The sequence below is a fragment of the Gracilinanus agilis genome, chromosome 4 (genome assembly GCF_016433145.1).
Source record: "Gracilinanus agilis isolate LMUSP501 chromosome 4, AgileGrace, whole genome shotgun sequence".
In the NCBI taxonomy this organism is placed as follows: domain Eukaryota; kingdom Metazoa; phylum Chordata; class Mammalia; order Didelphimorphia; family Didelphidae; genus Gracilinanus; species Gracilinanus agilis.
In genome coordinates, this window is record NC_058133.1 from 151,693,691 (window position 1) to 151,717,852 (window position 24,162).

A 24,162-nucleotide genomic window follows, 5' to 3' on the forward strand; every position below is an offset into this window, starting at 1 on the left:
CCAGGATCAAGTATAAAATTGTGTGTTTGACTTTTAAAGCCCTCTGTAACTTTTCTCTTATCTACAGTTCCAGTCTTCTTACTCATTGCACTCCTTACCTCCTGTCTCTGAATTACTGATTTTCTTCAATATTCATCTGAGGCCACTTTCTACAAGAAACCTTTTCTCATTCCCCTTAATGCTAGTGTCTTATTGCTGTTGATTATCTTCATGTTATCTTGTATATACCTTGTTTGTATATAGTTGTTGGCATGCCATCTCATTAGTTAGATTGTGAGCTCATTGAGATCAGGGACTGTTTTTTGCCTTTGTATCCCTAGAGTTTGGCACAGTGCCTGACACATAATAAATGTCTGTTGACTGACTGACGCCCCACTACTCAGTAAATTCTAGTGTCAAGCTATTTATCTTGAAGATCAAATATAAATCCCAGTGTTTGTTACTTAACAGTATCTTCTTAATCCTCCAGCCTTTTACCTTATTACTCTCTTCCATGTGTTCTGTGGTCTTTGAACACAATAGGCCATCACCATTCCTGTTCCTTATATGTTATAATTCCATCTCCATCGCCATTCCTTTGTATTAGAATATTCTACCTCTTCACCTTCATTGATCCCTGACTCCCTTTAAGACTCAGCTCAAGTGCCACCAAATAAAGGCCTTACTAGTCTTCCTATCTATTAGTACTTTTCCTTGTAAGGCTACTTTCCATTTATTTTATATTTATCTTCCTATATACTGATTTGTGAATGTGGCATTTCCCCCCTTAAAATATAAACTCCTATTATCAGGAACTGTTTTGCTTTTTATTTTGTATTCTTTGGATTTCACAGTGCCTGGCATTGAAGTTTATTGATTGATATCATCATGCCTTTTCTATTACTAGCTGTTTTAGTTAAAATTAAAGATTTAATTATCAATAAAAATTTAAAACATTTATTGCAGTCCTTATTTTTGTGTGGTAATGTGTGACATTCTAGTCAGATTAAACAGATATGGTCCTAGAATTTTATTACACATGTAAAAGTAGTTTCTGTTGTAAGTAATTTTTAGTTTAAGAATAATCAACTGGATAAGCAAATGACATGAGAGTCATTTAAAATATGCTCATTCAAGTATCCTATCTTGATTGCCAAATTTTATAATTCAAAACTTTTGAGTTTGAGATATCAGTATTAAGTGAAAGTTGTCTCCATGCCTCATGGAAAAATCCTTTTTTATTGCTCTATTATTCCTTTTCTTTTGTTTATCAGAATTTATGTATCTTTATTAGGTCAAATCTCTTATTACATATTATTTGATTCTTCAAGGTCTTGTCATTTATTTTGGCATTCTTTTATTCTTCTGGCTATATTTATATCTTTACATGCTCCTTTTGAATAATGCTTTTCAGAGAATTACCTCAACAAAGTTAAGGATTCACAGTAATTTGCCTGCTGCCCTTATTGTGTGTGTGTGTGTACATACGTATGTGTATGGATTTTTAATAGAGAATATTTAGGCCTTCACAAGAGTGCTTACACCACTGCTTTATCATAATTTATAAGTGACCCTGGGCTTTTGAAGACCATCCTAACAAAGAAAACTGAAAATATGATGCTGGAAAGTTTTTAGATTAGTCTGTTGGCAGATTATTTTCTATATATCGGCCTTCTTAAATATAGGGAGATTTATCATGTAGATTGAAAATAAGGTGATGTATTTTTTGGCTCTGGCAACTGTGTGTGTGTGGGGCAAGTTTGTAAGAGTTGTGTAATTCCCTTATACTTTTCAGGGAAAGTTGTGGAAAAAGGAACAAAGGATGCAAAGAATCATATTAATTCTTGGTATGCTATCTGTGACATACTTGTCTAGTGACCAACAACTTGATATAGTACTGGGAAAACTGAATAATATTAGTCTTAATGTTATTGATATCAATGAAACCAGAAACAAATGAAAGTTGAAGCTAAATGGAAGGTTTTATTACAAGTTTTCCTTGAAGAGGTGAATGAAATAGTTTGAAGACTTTGGCATTATATATTCAAAGACTACAAGAAACAATTCAATTTTGTGACAAGATTGATTTTCGAACCATTCATTGCTTATGATGGGGCATTAAAATATCATCATAAAAATAATTTTGAAGCTTATGCATCAATATGGAAAGAACTGGATAATACCTGTCAAATTAACATTTACTTTAATAGTTGCCAACTTTTAATGTAAATATGGATAATAGTACAGTATGGTGAAAAATGTTAGAAAATACAGTTCAGAATAAGAAGCACAAGAAGCTTGAGACCTGTAAACTTTGCAGAGGCAATGTATCTAAATTTTAGAAAGAGAATCAGGAGAAGCAAATCATCTCAAGCACCAAATAACATTACAAAAAGTGAAATGGACTAGCTCATAATAGATATAATTTGACTAATAGTGTGGGAGTCATGTCAATAATAGATTTAATGTCATTATATGTCAATAGTTTAAATAGAATCTGATCATTGTCATGCTAGAGCAAAAATCAAAATAAATATCAAATTAGAAGGTAGATTTTTCTATGAGAACATATGGCATATTGTCAAAAAAAGCTCAGCATGGTAAACTATCAGTTTAGGAAAATAGGTTACAGATAGGAACAAGAATCAACTTAAGATATCACTTTTTCTCTACAGAAGTTTAAGCAATGTAAAGCAAGTTCACCACAATAAAAAGGCTAAAAGTGAAGATAGAACACCCTCTGCTTGTAAACTCTTGAGTTCCTTACCAAGCAGAGGAGATATGTCAGCCAAGGACAAACCTGTTTGGAAGATTAACATAGTTATAAAATCTTTAGAAGGTGAAGCAAGAGTATGAGAAATATCTCTTCATAAAACAGTAAGAAATGATATTGGGGAAATGAATTCCTAAGAAGCTTAGCATAAAACACAATTAATAGATATTTTTTCTAAGAGAAAACAAGAATTAAGCTTAGTTGTCTTCACATTTCCATAAATAAGCTATTTTCACCACCAATGAAATCAACTACACTAATTCTGTAATGCTTTTTTCATCTCTTAATACCTAGCACAATGCCTAGTGTATTATAGGTACTTGATAAATGCTTATTAATCAATTTTTGATTATTTTTGAATACACATTCCTTATATATTTCACAATTTGAAATAGTACTAAAGATCACAAAGAATAATAGAAGAGCAAAACCAAACTAATTATGGTCCTTGTCTTTGCCCCTGAGTCTGTCAGGGAACCCAGTGTCTTATCCATATCCAGATATTTAAGCTTTTGTCGTGAGCCTAGTGCTTTGTTGGCAAACCTATGGCAGGCATGTTGCCCCCTTCCCTTTCTCCACTACACCTGAGGACATTTCTTCCATCACCTGTCCCTCTTCTAGCAGCCCAATGGGAGCACTTCTTCCCTCCTCTGTCTGGGGTAAGACAGGGGCTCAAATGTGATGTGAGGACTGCTATTTGGACACTCCGTCTCTAAAAGGTTCACCATCACTACCCTAGGACTTCTCTCAATGCCCTGGAAGCTATTCCCTTACCAGACCCACCTCAAATTATCAGTTTTTGTGTACTGGACTTACCACACAGTATGTCACATTATTACTCACTACCTATTATAAGATTGGTCTTTGAGAGGCTTTTGAACAGTTTAATTACTTCCCTCCCTCTTTTCTTGTCACTTTCTTGTCAGCACTCAGTAGTTAGCATTACCTACTCTTCCCTGTCTCAATGATTCTGAACTGCTCCTTAATGTTGTACAAATACTATTTCTCAACCCCCCTCTTCCTGCTTCCTTACCATTTCCAATAATCATCCATTGAATTGTTTCTTAGCTGCTACAAGGATTTGAAATTGAGTATAAATTGGTTCCCATTGGATAGTCAGACAAGTGTGCATACCCCTCATTTGCATTCTGTATACTTCACCAGGGGAGCACCTTCATTCCCTTATTCCCTGCTTAGAGACAACTGGGTGAGATAGTAGACAGTGGGCTAGGCCTTACCAAGACCTAAGTTCAAATGTGACCTCATAGATGTTTATTAGATATGTGACCCTGGGCAAGCCAATTAACCTCTGCTGGCCTCAGTTTACTCATCTGTAAAATGGGGATAATAGCCCCTACTTTTTAATACTGTTATGAGGATCAGAGATAATGTTTGTAAAGTGCTTAGCTCAGTGCATAGCATATAGAGTAAGCAATATGTGTTTATTATTTTTGTTGTTGTTTTAATTCTCCTGTAATTATACCTCATCAGCAATATCATCATATGATCATGGTGTTATGATATGTTATGTTTTCTTGCCATATAAATGTCAAGCTGTTTGAAAACCATAATTATTGGACATTGTGCATTATAAGCCATCTCAAAGCCATCGAATATAACAAATGCTCTGCAAAAACAAACCTTATGTTATCTTTCCTTAAGATGCTTTTCTAGCTTGAGCTAGTCTTCCACTTATGTTACTTTTCCTTCATCTAGTATATTTTGAAATGATCTTTTTGACAGCACTGGTCAATTATTTAGTGGAATTTTGGTGAGAGAATGACCCATGTGTCAGTAGGAGAAGAAAGTAAAATCAGAAAGAAAATCTGAAGAGATTCTTTCCTTCCAAAGGCTTGTTTATACATGAACAGGCAGCTGGACGAAAGTGGATTGATACTAAACTTGGAATCAGGAAAACTTGAGTTTAAGTTTTGCTTCAGATATTTAGTAGCTTTGTGACCCTTGTTAGGATAATTTCTAGACTCAGTATCTTCTTATTGTTGTTGATCAGTTACTCTAGATCATTAAGCTTGGTGTGTCAAAATTCGCCAAAAAAATGAGCATAACTCGGGTGGTGTGTCACTTCAAGAAAAAAACCATAATTCTGCAATATTTATAGTTTAAATAACAAAAATGTATAATTGTAATATATAACTATTTAATAAACCAAAATAGGCAAATTAATATAGGTAGAATTGTCATCTATTGTGCACAGAGTGTCCAAACTACAGAAGCCCCATACTTCTCAGCCTCGTGTTATTGAAAATGGCTACATGTGTCATAGGTTTGCCATCACTGTTCTAGATAAAGGGCCAAGGTATTAGCATTGGGCCTTGTTTGTAGGCTCCCACAATGGATCAGCCAGATAAAAAAAACTTAATCTTAATTTAATAAAAGTTATAAGGATTTAAGATGGCGATAGATAAACAGGAAACCCAAAAAAACCTAAGGGGATATTAAGCTCTTACCCACTCCCAACTGATTCCCCCTCACAGGGTTTTTTTTTTTCTCCTGGAAATCAGGCTATTCTATTTCTCCTTACCACTAAATAAAACCCCAAATTTTCTATCTAAATAACCTATTTCCAATAACTTGTAAATAATATATTTATCTTAAATCTCTGTTTCCAAAGTTATCAAAAAGACCAGTCAGAGCAAGTTTGATTGAGGCCTAACCGAAGCTCTGCTGTGACTCTAGGTTTCCTATAGAGCTCAGAGAAAAGAAAAGATATTCTGGTTTCTTCTCTGTCAGTAACTTCTCTCCAACCACAGCCAATCAACGAACTCTTTAAGTTCTGGCATTCCCAAAATGTCATAGGGAAAGACCAAGAAACTCAGGAATTTTGCTACCTCTAGGACCAAGTTCAGATCCCCAAGAGAGTCAGTCAGACAACTGTGCAGAATCTCAGATCTCCCAGTGGCAATTAAAAAAATCCCACCTGGGAATTCCAACAGAACTCTTGGTTTGCATTTTTGAACTTGCTTGAGCCCTTTTGACAAAAACTCCTCTCTCTCTTGTCACTCAACTCATCAGAATCAATTACTAATCAATAATATTCCGAATAATCCCCGCTTCGATCATATGGAGAGAGATACAATCTCTCCAATTTGATCACAGTTAATTGTGTAATTCTAAATCTATACTAACCTTAATATTATATACCACCCCCCCCAAAACAAAAAAAAAACCCAACATCTTAACCTTAAGCTTATCTTATCCTATTTCTATGCTACACCTTATCTAAGCTAAAACTATGCTAGAGTTATAATTCAGGGAAAAGAGAACTTCAGGAAGCAGAAGAAAGAAATTAAAGAAAACATATTTGCAAGTTCAAACAATAAAATTACAGAAATCCAAATGCAACATGCAACTCTTACAAAAATAGTTACAGAAAAACAAATTTCCATCCTATGCTGTTACAGAAAACAAAGCCTATCTAAAATAATAACTATGTAAAACTCATGCAGAATGCATCTTATAAATTTTATGGAAAAAATTTCAAGCCAAACTTTTAAAATATGCAAAAAGCTCTATACTAATATAGAAAACCAAAAACTGTCTATATCAAAACTCAAAAATGCCTTGCTAAACCAAAATCTTATAGGAACCTATGTACACATATACAGATATATACAAATCTGTATAAATCTACACATTGTCTGCATGCTAGGTACATGTTATGTATATGTTATGTTCAGATTTTACATGCTATGTACAAATTTTTCTCACTATTTACATCTTATGTACAGACTATTTACATATCCTTTTAAACTCATCTGTTGGGAAGATAAACATCCCCCTTTAAGTTAGTTATAGAAAACCTTAAAAATTTTCTTTATGAAAAGTATGTGAGTTTCCTTGATGTTATCTCATAGGAATATATGGAATCTTCCTGTGATATAAGACCTTATTGTCTAATGTTCACAGTCATTGTCATAGGTCCATTCCAAGGTCATTGACTCATATTCATTTATTGCCATGAATACTCATCACCAAATTATGATGTTGCAAACACTGTGATAAATGTGTCCTATATGTTAATGATGTTTGAACTGAATACTTACCAAATATTTAAATCAATACCTTCCTTCTTCCATCTTCTGGCTATTTCAAATGGGTCTCTGTGCACAACTTCCCTAGCATAGATTTTACTTCTCTGTTTATTCTCTACCTGTCCAAAGCTTTGTGGATGGTAAGGAATATGGAACTTTGGTGTGATTCCTAGATTTTCATAGATCTGTTTTAAAATCGAGGCTATAAAATGACTTCCTCTGTCTAAATCAATTCTACCTAGTATCCTAAATCTATGTATGGTCTCTTTTAATATGATCTTTGCTACAAAGCTTTCTGTGTTCTTGTTAGATGGAAAAACTTCAGGCCACCGACTCAACAGGTCCATAATCACTAGACAAAATTTGAAATTCCCTGCTTTGGGCATATTTATCTAATCATTCTGCAGATGTTTGAAAGGTGTGTGTGTGATAATGGATGACCCCCAAAAGTTTTTTGTTTGAACATATATTGGTTGTATTGTTGACACAACAGAGCAAACTGCACACACTTTACTAGCAATGCTGGTTATGCCAGGAGCTATCCATGTTCTTTTGACACTATCTATGATAGCCTGTGTCCCAAAATGACCCTTAGCAGTATAGTCTGACAGATATGAGAGTAGAACTCTAGGAAAAGATGTTTACTTTCCCACTGGCACACTTTGGCTGATGGTGACACGAGAAGCAGATCGTCTACAAAGTGTATCAGCCTACTATCTTTGAAATGGATATTTGCAAGGTCTTTAGTCAAAATTTGGGAAAATAATGATTATTTTTGCAGAATCCTTGGGGCAAATGGTGCTGGGTCATCTGGATTCCTTTCCATGTGAATGCAAATATATTTTGGGATTCCTCATGTATTGGGATGGAGAAGAAAGCAGAGCCCAGGTCTACCTCTGTAAAATACTTTTCATGAGCTGGGATTGCAGAAATTATTGTTGCAGGACTTGGTACGACAGGGTGGTTTTTGATAACATGGTCATTGAATGTCCTCAGATCTTGCACAAACTGATAGACCATTTTTCCATTTGCATCTAACTTGAGTTTCTTCACAGGTAATATGGGTGTATTCTATTTGGAGATACAGGGCACTAGCATTCCTTGCTGAAGTAAGAACTCTATAATAGGGACTATCCCTTTGATTGCCTCTCTACTCGGGGTATTGTGGGATTGCTAGTGTTGGACCTCCTTTAGTTTCAATCTTTACAAGGACTGCTGATTTTAATAACCCAACATCTGTGGCCCATAAACCTTCGGGGATATCTGATGGTATTTCATAGATGTGATTTCCTTCACTCTGAATCTATTGCATCCAGAAATAACACTGGAAAAAGATTTAGGGATTCCTCAGGTAGTTCTAGCAAAATATCTCCAATAGGGGTACATACAATAGTTGCATTGAGCTTGCACAAAAGATCTCGACCCTCTAAATTCATTGGGGAGTTTGGCAGAAGTAAGAAAGAATGTTCCACACTAAAAGGCCTTAGGGATACCCATTCTGGGTTGTAATTTCTTTACTACTTGGGGTTTCCTTGTCACACCCACAATTTCCATTGTCCCACTGCTTCACATTCTTTTGGGGATTTTTGTAAGACAGATTTTGTAGCACCAGTGTCAAGTAGGCAATTGTACAAATGGCTTCCCACCTTCAGGGTAACATGGGGTTCTGTACTGTTCTCAGGGGAATGCACTGGAATAATTGGTGCTAATACAGCAGGATCAGGAAAACTAAGCTCTTGTTCTTGTCCTCCACTTACTACATCTTCATTCGCTTCCCTCATATCATTTTGCCAATTACCTAAGTTTTCTGTTCCATTTTCTATATCTGCTTCACTTTTGTAGTCCTTCACTATCTTTTCAACTGTAGTCCCCTCTGCACACCTTCATAATGGCAGCTGCCCCATGTTGTCCCTTCTGCATTTCCATCTTTTGGGGATTCTTACCAGCTACTTGTGGGTATTTAGGATGTATACCCACTTTGATATAATTTTGCATTACTTCTAAGTCTGGGGCTTGTGCTGACTCATTGAAACATCTATCATCGTAGTGGTTGGGGTAATTAGGTCTTATATACTGATATCCACCATAATAACCATTTTTAAAGCCATTATTAAAACCAAAATTTCCATGGCCATTGAACCGATTAAAATCTATTGCCTCAGTTTCCCCTGAATTTCCCATTATAATTCCTTGAATTTTGTCTAAAAACCCATCCCCTAAAATGGCAGTCTCTCATTAGGTGACCAAGTCTATTACATAAATAGCAACGAGGGGTTTGTTTGTATCCTCTAGACTTATTATAAGATGTCCTAGGTTTAAGTGTTGCTACTTTATCTTGCACCTCATTAATTTTTAACTTTAGCTTTAGGTCTTTTTTTTTTTTTTTGTTAAATTATCTATGATATCCTTCTTTTCTTCTGATTGTCTATCTTTGTCATCCTGATAAATATAAGATGTCACACGTCTAATCTCATCAAGATCCATCACATCCCAATTTGGACAGTTGCTCTAGAAAAAGTTCTGGACATGCATTCTTAATGAACTGCCTCCTGATATGGTTTACATATTTATCCTTGCATATGTCAAGGCCAATCCATTTCTCAGCGGAATCTATTGCCCTGTCCAGTAAAGTGGATGGGGTCTCTCCCACTTCCTGCCTCAAACTTTCAAATTTTGACCACATCCCTGACCTCTTTGAATTACCCTTCATTGTCTGGATAATGGCCTCTCTAGCTGTAATTAAATCTCTATACTCAGCAAAAGAATTATTCTCTCAATTGGGATCCTGGCAAGGCCAGTTAGCTAATCTGGGGTTCCTATTTGTATCCTCAATAATTTTCTGTTTTTCTCTTTATGATAACAATTCATCCATAAGAATGTCAAAGTCCAAATAGGTTGGATCATATAATTTTACTCTTTTTAAATTGTTTCACTACTGCCATTGGTTCTTCATTGTAGTTCGGGGTTGAAGATTTGAAAGAGTCTAAATCGGCTTGGGTAAATCTCTTATGACATCTTATATTGAGGATCCCATTCTTAAGTGGAAACCTACGGGATGGATTGTTTTCTAATGCTTCAGTTTCTTTGTCCAATTTGGATCCCTCAATTCCTTTGTCTAATCCGATTGCCCCTTGTGTCTTAGCCCACTCATCATATTGCATTTCAATTCTATTCAGCTTGGTCTCAAGATAATTAACTCTCAATTTAAGCTCTTTTAAAAAATCTTTCTTCTATTCCTAAGCTCTTCTTAATTATGACTTTCCAATAGTTAAATATGGATAATAGAACTCTCAGCATTATAGTCATGGATACTAGTATTAATATCCCCAAAGGTATATAGGATGTAACCTCCAGGGCTGTTAGAGACAAGACTGGCATTAAAAAGGCATATGACAACATTCCTTGGATATATAGAGGAATGGTAGTTAGAAATAAGTTAGGCAGAAAAGCCACTTCAAAATTAAACAATCACATTTCATATTGTGGGGTTGACCTGCAAACTGCTTGAAAATTACAGACTGTGAGACTGGCTGACTGGCTAGCTGGCTGGTTTTTGTCTTTTGACGCCACCTATGTTCAGTTCATTGAAAAAATAAAAACTGGTTACTTTGAATTCCAAGGCCTTTTTACAGTGGCAGGCAATGAAGGCTTAACTGTTAAAATGGATGGAGGTTAAATTCTAAAACTAGGTTTGTAGGTTCTTTGATTCCCTTTTAACTTGCCAAAAACTGTTGGGATAATTTCTAGACTTCAGTATCTTCTTATTATTGTTGGTCAGATACTCTAGATCAGTGATGGGCAAACTTTTTAAAGAGGGGGCCAAAGGAAAGGAAATGCTTATCTGTCAGTCTGTTTCTAAGGCAACTCTTTTGAAGTTTAATTGTATCATATCCTACTCATTGTATTCATCAGATTAGGAATAATGTCCCACTGCTGATAGAACGTTTCAAGGGGTCGCATTTGGCCTATGGGTTGTAGCTTGCCTATCACTCTTCTAGATAAAGGGCCAGGGTAACAGCATTCCTTATTTGTAGGCTCATGCAATGGATAACAGAGTCAGATAAAAAAACTTAATCTTAATTTAATAAAAGTTATAAGGATTTAAGAAGGTGATAAATGGGAAACCCTAAAAAACTAAGGGGATGCCAAGCTTCTACCTACTCCCAAATGATTTCCCCTTGTGGGTTTTTTTTCTCCTGGAAACCATGCTACTCTATTTCTCCTTACCACTAAATAAAACCTCAAATTTCCTACCTATTTCCAATAACTTATAAATAAGATATTTATCTTAAATCTCTGTCTCCAAAGTTATCAAAAAGACCAATCAGAGCAAGTTTGAATTAACTTTATATTGAGCATTAAACATTATGTTTTTTAATTAGACTTTACTTATAATTCTCATACCTAGTTTGAATTTGAAAGGTTATTACTAAATGTTGCCTAGTTCTTTTCCTTCAAATTGTGTTGACCAATACAAAATGTATGTAGTAGCTTTCTTAATAAAAATTTAAGGGGGCAGCTGGGTAGCTCAGTGGATTGAGAGTCAGGCCTACAGACAGGAGGTTCTAGGTTCAAATCCAGCCTCAGATACTTCCCAGCTATGTGACTCTGGGCAAGTCACTTGGTCCCCATTGCCCACCTATACCACTCTTCCACCTAGGAGCCAATACACAGAAGTTAAGGGTTTAAAAAAAATTTAACATGGTATTTAAAAAAGATTAACTTTCTTCAGAAACAACATTCCAAAAGGTTTTTTATTTAGTGCTTTAGTGAGAAATGTTCTTTAAAGAGACAGTACCCATTTTTATGGGAAGATTATTAATCCTTTACTTATGTTTGAAATCATTGTACTTGAATGGTTTGTTTTTATTCATGTGGTGCTTATATTTATTGATAATGACTAAATAATAACAATGGGAATTTCAGCCAAGTTTAATTTATGTCCTTTTTTACAGTTGTTTCTAAAGATTTGTTTTAAGCTTTGAGGAAAGTCTTATAATTTCCACTAGTTTTACAGTAGCAATGTAGCTTTTTCCAGGTACTGTTATGAAATACTTTTACTGAAATTCACACAAACCATCTCAAACAAATGTGATACTCAGAAGTTTTGAAGCACTTGGAAGACATCTGGAATGTACAATTGATGATTACTCCCAAGTTGGCAAACCTGAGTTAGTAGAAGGGGTACTGCCACTTTTGACAGAAATAGAGAAATTAGGGAAAGGAAATGAGTTTGAGGAGAGACTTGATTAAGTTCTGTTTTGGACATGTCAGTTTGAGATGCCTGCCAAGACATCTAGTCAGAAATCATCAATGGGCAGCTGAGGATACAGAACTAGAGCTCAAGAGAGAAACCAGTTGGATATGTAGATCTTCCTCTCTTCATTTATGTAGAGAGGATAATTGAACTCATTGGAGCTGGTAGAGGTTCTAAGAGATTATAAGAGAAGAGAAGCTCTTGCTAATAACTGTGTTACCTTGGGCAAATGATTTTTTCTTTGGCTCAGTTTCCTCATTTATAAAATGAAGGATACTAGAAAGTGACTTCTAAGATCTTTTCCAACTCTGTGACTTTGATTACTATATCTTTGTATCTGTACTGCAACCCTTGAAGTAGTATAAGTGACAATTATTATCCTTCTTTGATTGATTAAGTAATACTAAAAGACAGAAGCAAAACAATATGATCATGGTCACTAATTGGTGGCCTAGAATTCCAGTCTTCACACTCCACATTCTTTTTTTTTTCACTAGACTACACTGATGTAAAAATAATTTTAGTTTATTTAGCTTAATTTTTTTAGCAGATTTTAAACAAAAGACATTTTATTTCTATGCATTTTCTGGGTTTTCTTTCTCTTTAAAAAGTTTTGTTTTCAGGGGGCAGTTGGGTAACTCAGTGGATCGAGAGTTGGGCCTAGAGACGGGAGGTCCTAGGTTCAAATCCGGCCTCAGACACTTTCCAGCTGTGTGACCCTGGGCAAGTCACTTAACCCCCATTGCCCACCCTTACCACTCTTCCACCAAGGAGCCAATACACAAAAGTTAAGGGTTTAAAAAAAAAAGTTTAGTTTAGGAGACAAATACTTTTTATATCATGGTATTTACTTGTTGGTATGCTCTAGCAAAGGAACCTCATCCTTTTATCAGAGTACTGCACTGGAAACTACTGTCCAGTTTCATACAGTTGAAATATTGCTAGTGTCCTATCTGAGCATTATTAGATTTCTAATATACTCATATTAATAAATATGCATAGCTCTCTATAATAGTATCAAATGCATAGCCCATTGTTCACAATTTCTTAAATATATTTCTTTTCTCCAGTGTAGAACTTAACTTTGGTTTCTGTATTTTTTCTTTTTTTAACTAGATTTCTCGTTTTATTTTTTCTGGAATTTCCACATTTTTTTTTGTTTGAGCCATGTATATGTTGTCTGCAGTGTTTTGTTTTTTAAAGATTTTTTAAAAAAGCTAATCAAATACTAATATCTGCTGTATAGTAGGTTCTTATTAAATTAGGAGATTTTTTTCATGTTGCCATGTAGATTATGGGAGTCATGATATACAATTTCTATGGCAAAGCACATTGAAGTAATTAATTGGAGCAGATAATTATGAGGTGCTGTCCTACCATCTGGCTTGCCTAAACAACAACACTCAATGCCAATTAAACCCTCAAGTGACTTGGTTAGATGGTTTGATGTCTTCAAGTCTTTTAAGTCTTCTGCACAATCATGGAAGAGTCTCTGTCTTCTTTTACATTCCTTTTTAAAACAAGGCCTCTAAAAAGAATGTTAAACTTTTGCCTGCAAAGGATAATCTTTTAAAGAGAAGTGCTTATAAATCAAGAGATCTATCTTGGCATAGATAAATTGTCATAACTATATTTTTAACTCATTTCATCTAAAGAATTTTAAGTTAGCAGATGACCATATTTGGGGATTCCAGTAATTAATGTCTGCTTTCTTTAAATTGGAGAACAGCAGTGTCTTCTTGTATAAATGATGCCTAATATGAACTCATTTTTATGTGCACACAATTCTTATTATAATGAAGTATTTATAGTCCCTTGAGGGAAGCTGTTACCAGTGGCTATTGCTTAAACAAAGACTTTCTAACTTTTTGAAACTGGGAAACTTTTTTTTCTTTCTGATTTCCCTCCTTTTCCCCAGAGTTAAGGTGATTTGCACTTTCATTTGATGCCTACAATCAACCTGTGAACTCTCAGGAACAGAAGTTATCTCCATTTTTTTCTTTAGAGATAGAAAAAAATGAATGAGTTTCTTTAAGACCATACAAATATTTGGAACTAGAAAGGCCTTCTGAATCCTGCCTAGTATAATACCTTTTTCATTTTATCACTTGGTAAGTGCTTACCATGTGCCAGCACTATATTAAACACTAGGCACAAAGACTTACTTAACCTCTAGAGGCCTTTAAGGGGCTCACATTTTCTAGAGGAGTACAATATGTATACCTATGAATACATACAAAATTATAAAAAGTAGTTAGAGAAAAGACCATATCTTTTAGGATAATTCCACTATTGAGAGTATGTTGAAGTCCAGAGAAGTATGGCAGGGCAGGAAATAACAAGATGGTTAAGAAAGCCTCAGCCTTGAATTATTCCACCACCCACTACCTTTTCTCCTTTACTTGTGCTCCATTGAATGAAGGTAGAGAAAACCGCACAACTGTTTTGGCTGGATCGACAATAGATTTATATTACATAATCTCAACTAGTCCCTAACTGCTCCTAGGTAATCTTTTATGCCTCTCTAATTAACTCACTATCACATTCACCATAGTGGCTCTTTTAAACCTTTTCTTCCCTCCTTAAACGTCCCATGATTTCCCAACCATATACTCCCTTAGGTAAAAACTTTGCTTCATTTTTTTTTTAAACCCTTGTACTTCGGTGTATTGTCTCATAGGTGGAAGATTGGTAAGGGTGGACAATGGGGGTCAAGTGACTTGCCCAGGGTCACACAGCTGGGAAGTGGCTGAGGCCGGGTTTGAACCTAGGACCTCCTGTCTCTAGGCCTGACTCTCACTCCACTGAGCTACCCAGCTGCCCCTTCATTTTTTTTATTGGAAAAATTGAGACCATTTACTAAGAGCTCTGTCATCTCCCTTTCTCCTTATATCACTCATATGCTTTCTGCCACTGTTTCTTTTCCCTGTCTCATATGAACAGGTAGTCCTTTACCTCACCAATGCTATTGTCTACATGCACAGTGATCCCATTCCATGTCATCTCCTCCAGCAGATTAGTCCCTCTGTCATCTCCATTCTTACATGTATCTTGGATTTATTTCTTGCTACTAACTACTGCCTACCAATATGCCTATGTCTCTATAATTCTCAAAAAACAATCCTATTTTGTCTATTCATTGCTAACTCGTGTCCCATATCTCTCCTGTCTTTTGTGGCTGAGAAAATCTTCTGCAGCAGGTATCTCCACTTCCTCTTCTCACTTTCTTCTTTACTCTGTACTGTTTGACTCTGGACCTCATAATTTAACCAAAATTACTCTCACCAAAGTTTCCTTTGATTTCTTAATTGCCAAAAATGATGACCTTTTCTCAGCTCTCATCCTTTTTCTTTTTTAAAATTTAAAAATTTAATTTATTTTTAAAATTCAAAACCCTTGTCTTCCATTTTAGAATCAATGCTGTGTATTAGTTCCAAGGCAGAAGAGTGGTAAGGGCTAGGCAATGGAGATTAAGTGACTTGCCCAGGGTTACACAGCTAGGAAGTGTCAGGCCAGATTCGAACCCAGGACCCCCCATCTCTAGGCCTGGCTCCCAAACCACTGAACCACCCAGTTGCCCCCAACCGTCTTTTACCTTTGATTCTTTTGATCACCCTCTTCTTTGAAGCATTCTTTGTAGCTTCTCAGGACACACCACTCTTTGAGTTCTCCTACCTGTCTGGCTGCTTCTCTGTCTCTTTTGCTGGATCTTCATCCAGGTCAAGCAGGTGAACCTTTGATGTCCTCCAGGGCTCTGTCCTGGTTCCTCTTCTCTTCTCCCTCTGTACTGTAAGAGGGGAAAATTGGGAATTATTGTTGGACTAGATATTTAAGGTCTGTTCGCCAGAAATCAATTAACTTGATTTCGAAGTAAAATAGACCCAAGTCAGGATGACTTTTATGGTGGTTTATTTACAATTAGGAAGGTTGAAGGTAGGGAAATTGAGAGAGAGAAACCGTGGCCCGGACCAGAGGCTGGAACCAGGTAGGGATTTAGAGACCCCAGCAGAGGGGCACAGAGGTTAATTAAACAAGACTTCTAGCCACAAGGCCTCCTCTAAGAAGAGAGGCCTCCCTGAGGGTAGAACCTCTAGAAACGCCTAGGGAAGAGAAAGAGAGTCAGCCTAACTTACCCACGTGACAATTCAAAGGGAAGCAGTCTGAGCTCTCACTGGAGCTCCTTCCACACCAAGTTCAAAGTGCCAAAAGTCCCCAACAGGAAGTTACCATCATATTTAAAAGATAGCAGCTTTTGTCACTTCCTGCATCCACCTCCAATTTCAAGTGGACAAATGCGCAGGGGGCAGTCCCTTGTTTTTGATTTGTCACTTACTATCATGTGTGGGTCATAGACCTCCCCCTCCCCACTTAATTCTATTTTTAGTGGCTAAAGCCTAAAGAATGAATGAGGGTGAGCTAATTTACATTTACACAATACCTCTGATGGCAAACTGATTGAGCAAGACCTCTCAGTGGGTACGCTGTCCCTGGCAGAGTTAATTACTAGAAAGGCAGAAGGACTCTGGTGGAGCTGCTCCCTTTCACCTGTCTACCCCAATTCTTCTCCCCTGACCAGAGCACTCAGGCCATTTCTCTCCCTTTTTCCCTCTCTGTCTGAGGTAAGGCTGGGGATGGTGGTGAGGTTGTGGTGGTGGCAGTGGTACACAGTCTGGGGGCTGGGGCATGTGCTCTCTTAAGAGATATGCCATCACTGCTCCATACTGTTTCATTTGGTGATCTTATCAACTCTATGGATTTAATTATGATCTCTGTGGTGATGATTCTCAAATCTATTTATTCAACCTGTATCTGCTCATTTCTAGTCTCACATCTCTAAATGCCTTTCAGATATCTTAAACTGGATGTCTAGAAGACATCTTAAACTTGATATGTCTAAAACAGAACTCATCTAGAATGATTCTTTTTTTTTTTCTTTCATAAACTCTTACCTTAGAATTGATACTAAGTATCTATTTCAAGGCACAAGAGCAGTAAGGACTAGGTAATTAAGGTTAAGTGAGGGTCTCATGGCTAGGAAGTATTCCAGGTCTGATGCTCTATCCACTGAGCCACCTGGCTGCCCCAACTGAATTTATTATCTTTCTTCTTAAGTCTCCTCACCTTTCTTATCACTATCAAGGGCATTACCATCCTCCTGTTCTCTCTGGCTAGAAACCTCTCTCTCTCTCAGCAACTCTCATCCCCATATCCAAGTCTGTTGCCAAGGCTTGTCAATTTCACCTTTACTATATTTCTTGAATACATTTTTCTCTCTGACACTGCCACCACTCTAGCGCATGCCCTGATCTCCTTTATACCTAGACTATTACAGTAGTCTGATGATTAGTCTACCTCCACAAGTCTCTCTCCCATAAGTCCCTCCTCCATTCAGCCACTAAAGTGATTTTTCTAAAGAGCAGGTCCAACTATGTCACTCTTGCTACTTGGTAAACTCCATTTCTTTCATTTGATGTTCAGTTTTTCATGACCTACGCCTATTCCAATTTTCTAGTTTTTTATACCTTATATTCCCAAGTACTCTGTGATTCAGAGACATTGGTCTCTTTGCTATTCATCACACAAGATACTTCATCTCCAAACTTTGAACATTTTCAGTGACTGTTCTCCAAGTTGGAATGTAGTCCTTCCTCACAGATGATTGTTAAGAGATAAAAATGAGAATATACAGATGGCAGTCAGAGTGAACACTTTTATTCTTGATTATAGTCTTGTAATAAATGGAATCCTTATTTTAAAAGCACAGTCTATAAGTTCTAATTACTCAAATATACAAGGAGTTGGATCAATTGGACAAAAAATCAAGCCATTCCCCAATTAATAAGTGGGCAAGGGACATGAATAGACAATTCTCAGATAAAGAAATCAAAACTATCAATAAACACATGAGAAAGTGTTCTAAATCTCTTATAATTAGAGAAATGCAAATTAAAACAACTCTGAGGTACCACCTCACACCTAGCTAACATGACAGCAAAGGGAAGTAATAAATGTTGGAGGGGATGTAGCAAAATTAGGACATTAATGCATTGCTGGTGGAATTGTGAATTGCTCCAACCATTCTGGATGGCAATTTGGAACTATGCCCAAAGGGTGCTAAAAGACTGTCTGCCCTTTGATCCAGCCATACCACTACTAGGTTTATATCCCATAGAGATCATAGGGAAAAAGACATGTGCAAAAATATTTATAGTTGCGCTATTTGTAGTGGCAAAAAATTGGAAAATGAGGGGGGATGCCCTTTGATTGGGGAATGACTGAACAAATTGTGGTATCTATTAGTGTTGGAATACTATTGTGCTCAAAGGAATAATGAACTGGAGGAATTCCATGTGAACTGGAAAGACCTCCAGGAATTGATGCAGAGTGAGAGGAGCAGATCCAGGAGAACATTGTACACAGAGACTTGATACACTGTAGTACAATTGAACGTAATGGACTTCTCTACTAACAGCAATGCAAGGATCCAGAACAATTCTTAGGGACTTATGAGAAAGAGCACTATCAATATTCAGAGAAAGAACTGTGGGACTAGAAACTGAGAAGAAAAACAGCTGCTTGAACACATGGGGTGCTGGGTATATGGTTTGGGATGTAGACTCTAAACGATCACCCCAGTGCAACTATCCATAATATGGAAATAGATCTTGATCAATGATACATGTAAAACCTAGTGGAATTGAGCATTGTCTACTGGGAGGGTGGAGTTTGGGGGGAAGGGAAAGAACATGAATCATGGGACCATGGAAAAATATTCTAAAAAATAAAAATAAAAAGCACAGTCTATGTGTTTTATGCAATCAATATCTTTAGCTTCCTTTTATAAACTTACTGTGAACATTTTTAACTTTTAATTGGAATTTGGACTTTTTTGGTGTTGGTGTTTGATTTTTCAGTTGCAATTTGGGTTAGGTAAAGGAACAAATAGGTTGGCTTGGTTTGATAATCTAGTTTTGACCTTAGTTTTTTTTTTTTAAATAGGGCTTCTAGAAAATGAATATTTGAAAAGTTATCCATTAAAAGAGAAAAGAAATTGCAAAAACCAAAACAAAACAAAACACCAAACAAGTTTAGACTTACTGTAAGGAAAAACTTCCTAACAATTTCAGGTGTACAAAAATGGAATGGGCAGCCATACTAAATGGTGGGTTCCTTTTCACTAGAGATCAATAAGCAAAGCGTAGATAAATAAGCAATTGTCAAGTGAGTTATGAAGAAGATTCCCAGTAATTTATGGATTGACCTGGCCTGTGCAACCTCTAAAGACTTATTTGAGAGGTGGAGATAAAAAGGAAAGGCTTTTATAATTTATTTAGACAGATCATCCTCATGTAAGTGGAATGTCACCTGTTGGATTCCTGGTTTTGGCATATTTGAAATGTTGTTTTTTTAATCTCATGATTATATATTTAAATGCATGGTCTTAAAACTCATATTTTCAATATCAGGCTAAGGAGAAAATTAACACACACACACATGAATTTTATTGTTACTTGAAATATGAGACCTAGCTTACATGGAATACATAGAGGCAAACTTTCTAAACTTAATTCTTCTTTGTGGGTATTTCTAAACCAACATTTTCTCCCTTGATATCAGATTATGAATACTATTTCCAGATCTTTCCCCATCCTTCTGCATATGTGTATACACAGACACCTAGACACACACACAGACACTTGGACACACACATACACCCCTATTCTGTTCTATTTCTGTTTAAGATTCACTAAATGTTAAAATATTTAATATTAAATTATTAAGCTTCATATTTATTCTTGGGGGGGAAAAACATCTCCAAATTACTGTAATTACTTGGTATTCAACATATGCAATAGAAAAATATCAGCAATGAAGCAAGGAAACTAGCAGAAAACATATTCCCTGCTCTAAGGGTGATTACATCCTAGTGGAGGACAATTCATAAAAAAAAGACATGAAGAGGATAAGAGAGGTTATCCATGCTGGAAACTTCATGTCAAAGTCTTCATAGTCAAAAGTTAGAGTTGGGAGGTAGATGAAGCCTGCATAGTGAAGAGCTATTTTAGGAAAAAATGGCAGTTGATGCTTGGTGGCAAGGTCGAGAAAGTCAGAAGTAGAACTAGAAGGGAATAACAATAACAATATTGGCTCGAGTTTATATTTCACTTTCAAGTTTGCATAGCACTTTATATATGTTATCTCTTTTGGAAAAAAATTGAAAAGAATTCTATTTTGAAGTTCAGTTGTGCCATTAGTTATGTGATCTTGTGCAAATTACCTGTCAATTTCCTTATTTTTTAAATGGATATAGTGATGCTTGTACTACCTATCTCATGTTTCAAATGAGAAAGTGCATGTAATATACTTACGGTTGAGTTTTTAGTTCTGAATTTATTATTATTATTATAAAGAGGTAACAGTCTTCTTCACTGGCATTATATTTGCTATATGATTAAAATGACAAGTTTATTCAGTGTCAAGGTCTTTCCAAAAGTATAGAAAAGCAATGAAATTATTTCTTCTTTTAAGTTATAGAATTCATTAAAGCCCTAGTAAAGCCAGCGAAGAAACTTACTTTCAAGAACTTTTTTTTTTTTTTTTTGCAGACAGTCTCAGGGTTTCAAAAGTAATTTTCCCCAAAATTTGACAGGTCTGATTTGCCTGATACCTAAATAGATCCTTCTCTGCCAATGGAAGTACATATAGAAGTATATAGTGTGTATAAGTGTATCTCCATCAATGCCATTTTATAATATCATTATATTTTATTGTAATTAATCCCTGCTATAATATAATTAGTGGTGGAGTATAATTTATTTAATTTAATATTTGAACATAATATATGTATTCATATTTATGCATAATTTAATACATTAACTCTTGGGAGCTTTATTTCCCTTAAAAGATTGATGGAAAAGTTTAAAACTTTGGATGTAATAGAAGAAAGGCTGTAGAGATTTTGATACCTCAAAAAGCTACTGAAGCCAATTCCTCAATAGGACTTCTACCCGTTTAGTTTCTAATCTTTAACTACTATAAGAACTACTATAAATGTTGTACATATAGATCCTTTTCCTTTTGTTTTTTAATTCTTTGCGGATATAAGCCTAATAGTTGGTATTGCTGGTTCAAAGGGTCTGATTGGTTTGGTACTTTTATATGGGAATAGTCAAAACTGCTTTTCAGAATGGCTGGACCAATTCACAGCTTCACCAACAGTGTACAATGGGGGATGGAGGAATAGTGGGGGTAGAGGAAGAGAGAAAGAGGGAAAGAATAAGCATTTATATTGTATCTACTGTGTGCCGGGAATTATGGCATGGCTTTACAGATACTATCTCAATTGATCCTTAGAATGACCCTGTGAGCCAGATGCTGTTATTTTCCCCATTTTAGGTTAAGAAAATTGAGCCAGGTAAAGGTTACGTGAATTGAAAGTCACACAGCTATTAATTATCTGAGGATAATTTGAATTAAGATCTTCTGGATTCCAGATACAGTAGTCTATCTACTGTACCACCAAAGGGCTGGTACTTTTTTTCCCATAGCATCTCCAGCATTTTCTATTTTCCCCTTCTGTCATCCTTGCTAGCCTGATAGATAGGAGGTGGAATCTCAAAGCTGCTTTAATTTTCATTTCTCTGATTATTAGTTGTTTGCAATATGTTTTCATATGATTGATGGTAGATGGATTTCTTTCTTTGAAAACTGCCTTTCATATCTTTTGACTTAAGGCAGTGTACCTACAAAATTCAGTGTTCCTCTAATTTTGATTTGTCTAATATCTGGCTTTTCTGGAATAAAGTGTCAAAATCTGGCTTATTTTACCTTAGGCTTTGTGGGAAGACTTTTGATTATTTTGCAAATAAACTGCCACTTTATTAGATGACATGATATGTTCTCAATAATGAATGTATGAAAATATCTTATGTTTTCTCTTTTTAGCAGTATAAAACTACATTTGCTCTTTTGGGATCTGATTGCTAGGAAAAAATTGGAGGGATTAAATATTCATTATGTTTTCCTTTTTTAGGCCATTGATGAGCCTCCTTATTTGACAGTGGGCACTGATGTGAGTGCTAAATACAGGGGAGCCTTCTGTGAAGCCAAGATCAAGACCACAAAGAGACTTGTCAAAGTCAAGGTACCAGGTCTTTCTTAGCTATATATTCTTGCGCTTTTAGTATCCAGAATACTGTTTAAATTCTAACTTTTATGGAATTTGAGGGTTTTTTTTCCTGTTTAATATAACCTAGTATCTTTAAGAGTAATCTCTGTAGAAAGCATAGTAAAACAAATCATTAATAGCAATTTAGCATATAATTGGAATGAAATTAAGTTAAGTAATACAGTTGTCTAATGTAGCAATGCTATTTTCCATTCAGCTTTGGTGCTTATTATATTTACAGTTGTGAATCTTAAAACTAGAAGGAGGCATTAGAAATCATGTAATATAGACCTTGTTTTACTGTTACAGAAAATCCAGTAGAATTATATATAATTGTTCACTAGAACTTCTTACCCATCCCTGAAGGTTTTCCGGTCTTTAAATTTTAAACAGGCCAATCACTTGGGGAAATTATTGTAAAAGCCCCTTAGTTAGGTATTGAAATAAATGACTGTAAGATTTAAATTTAGGTTTTGACTCAATACGAGAGTTATAAAAGTGGTTGTCATTTATAAAATATTAGCCTCTAAGTCAAAATGACTGTTAGCAGCTTTTATTTATAAGAAGGTAGAAAAAGTGAAAGTGGGAAATAGAGAAAAAAGACAGAGCCTTAACAAGCTTATCAGCCCTAAGCACTTCTTGGGTGAAGTCTGGCTCAGCCCCCACTGGGGGCTTCCCCAAGACCCGATCTCCATGTGGATTTCCTGGTAGTTCTCAGCCAGAAGTCCTGGTGATGTCTTCAGCCAGAGTTCCACCAACACAGATTCTTCCTGCAGTGCTAGTCACTAACCCAGCATCCAAGGAAAGAGTCTTTCCAAAAGCCAAGGCAGGAATGCCTCCCAGCCAGAAGAGAGCCAAATCTGGAAGACATGATCTTTTATAGTCCTTTTTCCATATCACTTCCTGTATCTCCCCCAATTCACAGGCACTAATCACAGCTTTCAAATTTTCCTAGCACTGCCCAGGAGGGGCAGTTTCTATGGGATCTACCTTTTGTCCTTTGAGGATGTAAACTCTTATCTGAAGGATTCACAAGTTTCTGACTGAGTTAAAGGGGTGGAGCTAAGTATTTGATTGAGTTAAGATAAAGAAATTTCCTTTCACATGACCATTGTGGTTCCTTCTAACTCTGAAAATCTTTAATTCTATGACAAAAAGTAACTTATTTTAAAAATATTTTTAAATTTTTTAAAATCATAAATCATATTCATCACGTGCCTCAGTTTTTAACTCCAGGATAATGTACTACAGTTATTACGAATTGAGGTTTCCAAAACAAAATCCAAAAATCCTTTGACTAAGTAAAGTATATGAAGGCAAAGTCAGTCTTCAAATAATCACATGGACATATATTTACATATGTACATACATATATATTCTTAGACATATGAAAATAAAAAGTCTAGAGTTATATTCATAACTGTTAATTATTTGTTGTACATATCTGTAATCTAATATTATAAAAGAAGCCTCTGAGCCCTCTCCTGCTTTCTCTTTGCACATCTGTAATTTTCTTGCAATAGAAATTTGTTAACACCCTTCCAGAGGTTATGAGAGAGGAGCTGTTCACCAATTTTACAACTCCTTTCATTTATAAATATAAGAGAACAGAGCTTCAGTCCTGTATGGAGAAGTGAATAGAATTCTTTATTTCTTTTTCACCACCTACTAGACATTTCATATTAGTCTTCTTCATTTGATATATTTTCCAGCGAGACTAATCTAATAACTTGTTCTCCAATCTCAAACTTTCCCTTCTGTGAACTTCTAGGCTTTCTTCCAGTTCTGCTCAAGGAACTTTATGAGAAGCCTTTTTCATTGATATCAGTCATTAGTATTCTTGCCTTTCTAAATTTATATTTTATTAATCTATGTTTTATATATACATATATGTGTGTACATATATATATGTATATATATATATATGTATATA

The 24,162-nt window shown here is 35.7% G+C and overlaps 1 protein-coding gene across 6 annotated transcripts in view; it reads left to right on the top strand.

Moving 5' to 3' along the window:
- The window catches only part of ARID4B (AT-rich interaction domain 4B), a 212,676-nt gene that overhangs the window by 81,462 nt on the left and 107,052 nt on the right, over positions 1 to 24,162 (top strand). For all 6 annotated transcript variants that reach the window (XM_044671621.1, XM_044671619.1, XM_044671624.1 and 3 more), the window contains exon 3: positions 22,095 to 22,205. In XM_044671621.1, coding sequence (XP_044527556.1) covers positions 22,095 to 22,205 — 111 coding nt within the window. The remainder of the gene's footprint in view (positions 1 to 22,094; positions 22,206 to 24,162) is intronic.